Source organism: Brassica napus, chromosome C6, assembly GCF_020379485.1.
Source record: "Brassica napus cultivar Da-Ae chromosome C6, Da-Ae, whole genome shotgun sequence".
In the NCBI taxonomy this organism is placed as follows: domain Eukaryota; kingdom Viridiplantae; phylum Streptophyta; class Magnoliopsida; order Brassicales; family Brassicaceae; genus Brassica; species Brassica napus.
The window spans coordinates 19,380,411-19,386,409 of record NC_063449.1 but is presented as its reverse complement, the minus strand read 5'-3'; the positions used below and the strand labels follow the sequence as shown (position 1 = coordinate 19,386,409).

The window sequence follows — 5,999 nt, the reverse complement described above, 5'->3', positions numbered from 1 at the left end:
CCTGGATATCCTATTTTCGGAGCGGATCCAGAGAGAATCTCGGATCGATTCCGGATCCAGGATAATAAATCTCATGCCTAATATTCAACATCGAATAATGGTATATCGATTTAGCGCGTATTTGTTTCAGATTTTTGTCGTCCATTGATTTGCTTCGTTTTTTTTTTTTTATCGTGCTTATGAACTTATAATGCAAGCGATAAAGTCAATTCAATTCAACGTAGCTAACCAAACAATAATACATGCATTTTCCCTATTGTGGGAATACCAGATTCAATGTCTGTCTCTACTAAAATCTTTCTTAGCAATAGATGTTCTGATTACGATCTTTTAGCAGACATATTCTTATTAATAATGATCTATGACGTGTAAAACCTTTTTATCAAATTTATCAAAAGCAAACAAAAATATTATGTAGAAAAAAGAAACTAGTTGTGTGTTTTGCAAAACTTATAATTTCCTGAAAAATGAAAACTCTCTTGGCTCATGGATCTTTTTTTGGGTGCACTAAATTTTTAATTAATAGGTTCAAGCAATTACAAGAATAATAGCAACATCATACAAGCTACGATGTACGAACCAAGGCTAACTTCTAAACATATAAAAGAAGATAAAATAAAGATAGAAACACAAACTTATAAAAATTTGATAAAGAGTTATGTAAAATATCAAAAATGCCACTTGCGATCAAATCTATGAGAGACTCTCATCGCACTTGAACCTCTGGAAACGAACGATTAATCACAATAACATGTGACATCGCAACATCATCTAAAAACTCAACTCTCATTGGAACGAAGATCGTTGCATCTACCGGTCCCATGTAGATATTTACATACAATAACATACAGTTAAAATATTGGTAATTTTCCCCAGTTTTGGAAGTTTGTGTCTGCTTTATAAGTTTAGCAAACAGTTAAGATATTGGTAAATTTTCTCAGTTTTCAGGCTGGGATAATGGATCTTATCATAGTTTAATAGACGCTTTTCTATTTCTAATCCAATGTATTTATTATCATTTTAATCATCTTTTTTTGAACTAATGTAAAAATATTAAACAAAAACTTACAAGTTAATTTTTAATTGATATGAAGTGCAATTTTTTAATTGAGAGAGAGAGAGAAAGAGAGAGTGAGAGCATGACGACTCTTAGGCCTGGGCATAAAATCCGCAACCCAAAATCCGAACCGAACTCGAACCAAAAAACCCGACCCGTTATCCAATCCGAAATGTAAAAATATCCGAATGGATCTTGTAGGGTGGTACAGAAATATCCGAACCCGAAATGTCATTAACCGAACCCGAACGGGTAACCCGAAAAGTCTGAAATTAATAGTCAATATATATATTTTGAAATATATATAAGTATTTCAATTATCAAATTCAATATTTGTGGTAATATGATATATAATAATAAATATTAAAATTTTAATATATGCTTTAAGTACACAATTAGCTATAAATAAGTATTTTATAATTTTTTCATTAAAATAAAAAGTCTACTCTCTATAAGGCAATACATATTGTTTACTAATGATATTTGTTTTCATGCTTGATTTAATATTTTATTGTTATTTTATCAATTTTATGTGTGACAGATTAATTTTTTATTTAATTTAGATGTTTTTTTTATGTTTTGCTTCAAAGTTTTTGTTTTTTACTTCGGTTATATCTGAACCGAATCGATATAAACCGAATCTGTACGATATATGATTACTTTATGGGTTTTAGGACGCAATATAATTTTGAACCGAACCCGAAGTGTTATTATCCGAACCCGACCCATACTAATAAAATTTTAGTAGGGGACTTAGGAGCATAAACCTGAAAACCCGAAAACCCGAAAAACCCGACCCGAATGCCAACGGTACCCGAACACCCAGGCCTAACGACTCTCTTGATCTCTGCAGGGCTTCGTTATGAATTTGTGACGGAAGAAAATAGAGGTGGTAAAGATTTATTTATAAAAAAGAGGAAAAACCGTAGGTTTAACCCTAACAGACTATGTACTTAAAAGCTTTCGCTTTAAAATCCAAACAATTTTAGATTTGAAATTTTGAGATGTTACAAGTATCAAATTTTGAGATGTTACAAGTATCCCTAGCTTTCCCAAAGTAAAAACAAGATTTCTATGAACCATGTCTGCCTTATCTCATATCAGTGATTCATATTCATGGAAATATAAGTATTTGACCTTATACCATTAATATGAATGATATCCATGGTCTATTATAATTTGATTCCCTAGACCTGAAAGCGACATCTAGTTTCTTAAATGTTTGCAAGTAGTATCTGGTATCTTACTTATTTGTTCCTATTTTGTTAGCGCAGTTGTTGTTTTTATTGTTTCTTCGTGTTTTGATAATAAAAAAAGAATTAAAAAATTTAGTACAAGAGTTCTAAAAAAAAATGAATAAATAAAATTTCCTTTTTAACATTTTTTCTGTTCAAATAACTTAAAATGATTTGAAGTTTAATTTAAAAAATAGTTGAAAAAGTACATGAGTCCAGAGAAGAAAGTTTTTGGTGCAAAAAAGAAGAAAGAAAGTTCTTGTAACGACTCTACAAATAGACCACAAATCAGAGATTCATCAAAACCTCTCTCTCTCTCTCTATCTCTCTCTCTCTCTCTCTCTCTCTCTCTCTCTCTCTCTCTCTCTCTCTCCTCGAGAGATCTCTCGAGAGATCGAGATCTCTCTAGAGCTCTCGCTCTCTCTCTCTCTCTCTCTCTCTCTCTCTCTCTCTCTCTCTCTCTCTCTCTCTCTCTCTCTCTCTCTCTCTCTCTCTCTCTCTCTCTCTCTCTCTCTCTCTCTCAAAAAAAAAATTCCCAAAAAACAATGGAAAAGATAGCACTGACAAAAGATGAGATCATTGGGTTCAAAGAGGCTTTTTGTCTCTTCGACAAAGACGGCGACGGTTCTGTCTTGCTTCCTCTAGATGATTATATAGATAAAATTTGGAAAATTGATATGTGGTGTGACATCTATATTGTTGTTTTGGAATATAATCAAATAATAGGTTGTATAACGGTGGAAGACCTTGCAATAGTCATTCGTTCCTTAGATCAGCATCCGACAGAACAAGAATTTCAAGATATCATCACTGAGATCGACTCTGATGGCAATGGCACCATTGAATTTGCTGAGTTTCTGAACCTCATGGCCAAGAAACTTCAGGTTCCTCTCTCTTTATCTCTCCATATATTAATTACGTTCATTTCTGATTCTTTGTGAAGAATGGAGCTATCTCTTTTTTTTTTTTGACAAAAAATGGAGCTATCTCATTCATTATACTTCTGCATATTAGTTTCTTATATTTTTAAACATTTGATCACATCAAGTATTTTCTCATCTTTCTATGCATTTACTTGTTCTCTACTCATCATAACAAGTAACAAATTTTGTACCAAAAAAACAAGTAACAACTCTGATTTGAGAAGATCTCTGTTTTTATATTCTAAAAAGAGACTATATATTTTATAACAATTTTATTTGTTAATTTGTTGTTGTGGTGATGGTATAGGAAAGTGACGCAGAAGAGGAGCTTAAAGAAGTTTTCAAAGTCTTTGACAAAGACCAAAATGGTTATATATCTGCCAGTGAGGTCCGTGACTCTTATTTTTCTCTTTATTTTAAAATTTTAAAACTTGAGTATTATTTTTTTTGAGAAAAATAATTTTAAAACTTGATGCCGTCTTTTTTATACATATGTGCTTGATTTATTTTAAGTAGAGTATACAAACAATAAACAATTAGTTCAATGCACTGGATTGCGTTTTTGTACAACGTTCTCCAATAATAGCATGTACGGTCTAACTGTATTTTTGTTATAAATGATTAGAGACATAATTATTTAGATCCTTATCTAAATTGAGTTTTTGTCGATTTTGATTGCGTTCATGAACCAATTTCATAAAATGTTGTAGCTGCTTAAGTGGTACATGCTCTATATTTTCATGTTGTCAAATCCGGCTAACCATCATAAGTTTATAGACCCATTTGTTCAATTAATTTTGCATTATAAACGCAGACAGATGAAAAATACAGCTAAATTAAACAGACTTGGACATATTTAATAACAATAACAAAAATCAGACAACAAGGCCAGACAATCTTTGAATTTAAAGAGATCCATATTTGTCTCTTTTTTTCAGAAAAAGAGATCCATATTTGTCTCATTTATGATCTTAACATTTTTTGATAAAATAACAATAGTAGCTATTTAGTTATTTGATATTATATTTTCGAAATTCTGTTTTACATCGTGAAGACTTACAGCTAGCTGGCATTGTGAATCTTTGCAGAAGAACGAGGGAAAAATAATTAATGGGAAATAGTTACATGTAGATAGTAGAATGCGTTTGAATCGATTGGTTTGTTGGAACAGGAAAGCACATGTTTCACCTAGTTTAATTAAAATTAAATATGTGTTTGTTTGACCAAAAAAAAGTGGTTGCTTACATCCCTAAAAGTTACATAATACGTATTTTTTTTTATATTTGCACATTTTGCATGCACTCCTAAAATATGTTATACACATAGATTAATAAGCCATTAATTGTTATATATTTTTAAACAAAACTATTAATTATTCACCTAACAATAAATTAACTCATAACGAAATAGACTGCAGAATTTAAATGGTTATATAACACAAAATAATAATATATTTCATGTTTAAAATTGAAAACATCATCTAATTTAAAACAAAATATTTTTCTAAAACGTCAATTATAAAAAAATGGAGGAAGTATATACAAATTTCTTAATAACAGGGTTTGCAATTTAAATAGCATTCTTTTAAGTAGAAGCTAATAGTTCATTTCACCTGAGCATGTCTAACAACTTTTTACAAAATTACAAAATAATAAGCTGGAGTTCATGCAGCAATTTTTTTCTAGTATTATATAGGCTGGACTGATCAAATTTCACGTTTATTCGAAGCTTATGGTCAAGCTTAGGCCAAAACAAGTTATGTTGTTTAAGAACTATATATATTTAACAAAGCATTATGTTCACGATGTTTTTAAAGATCATATTTGACCAACTGTTATTTGTAGCAGAAAGACTATTATAGTCTCTATAAGACGCTCAATTTCATTTATACGTCGTCCGTGGTCGATCAGTGGTGAAACACCCAATACAAAGCACACTTAGCCATGGATAAACAAAACTCAAATCCGAAGAGAGATAATTGTTTTTGGGGAAAGAACTTTCGGAAACGTTGGACGGGCCTTCAGATTGAGCTTATTTACAACTAAGAAAATGTCGTGATTTATTTTATTAATGTAACAAGCTTTGTTATTGCAGTTGAGTCATGTAATGATAAATCTAGGGGAAAAGCTAACCGATGAAGAAGCTGAACAAATGATTAAGGAGGCAGATCTGGATGGTGATGGTCAAGTCAATTATGATGAATTTGTCAAGATGATGATCAACATTGGATAAATTCCTTTTTTTACTATTATAAAGGCTATATATATCCTTTATTACTTTTGTTAGTTTTTACTCCTTTAAATTCTGTTCACACCATCTCAATAAATACATTAATTTCATATCTTATTCTACCTTTTAAATCCTGTTTTTTTTTCAACACTGGATAATACATATCACGTATAATTTCATAACTCTATTTAGTTCTGATGATCAACTACATGTTACAAAAGCAATATTGATGAACAACTCTACGAATAATGATTCTATTATGAATCTCTTCCGAAACACTTAGATCGACAGATAGTTCTACATGTTCGACATCCTCAATAGACAAGATCTCTCCGCAGAAGATGACCACAACAAACAGTTCTGCATTTAGTAGTCTTGAACCTCCGATAAGCTTCGTATCATATAATCTGCAAGAAATTGCATAGTGTGGGATTCAAACCCCGGACCTACGTGTAAAAAAACCTTTAAACCTTAATCAGTTGGCTAAGGGTGCTTCCACGTCAAATCTTGTTTAATCTATAATTTTTTTATTACAGTTTTGAAACCGTTTGTATT

At 31.0% G+C, this 5,999-nt stretch overlaps 1 protein-coding gene across 1 annotated transcript; it reads left to right on the top strand.

Moving 5' to 3' along the window:
* Positions 1-2,762: 2,762 nt before the first annotated feature.
* LOC106405002 (calmodulin-like protein 8) lies at positions 2,763-5,561 on the top strand. The gene is made up of 4 exons (XM_013845631.3): positions 2,763-2,916; positions 3,019-3,176; positions 3,523-3,603; positions 5,310-5,561. Exons 1-4 carry the CDS (start codon positions 2,838-2,840, stop codon positions 5,445-5,447), a joined length of 456 nt encoding a protein of 151 aa, XP_013701085.1. The 5' UTR covers positions 2,763-2,837; the 3' UTR covers positions 5,448-5,561.
* The last annotated feature ends 438 nt before the right edge of the window (positions 5,562-5,999 follow it).

Coding starts and splice junctions, on each gene's coding strand:
- LOC106405002 (XM_013845631.3), top strand. CDS start 2,838: ATGGAAAAGATAGCACTGACAAAAGATGAGATCATTGGGTTCAAAGAG. Junction 3,177..3,522: donor TCATGGCCAAGAAACTTCAG/GTTCCTCTCTCT, acceptor GTGATGGTATAG/GAAAGTGACGCAGAAGAGGA. Junction 3,604..5,309: donor GTTATATATCTGCCAGTGAG/GTCCGTGACTCT, acceptor TTGTTATTGCAG/TTGAGTCATGTAATGATAAA.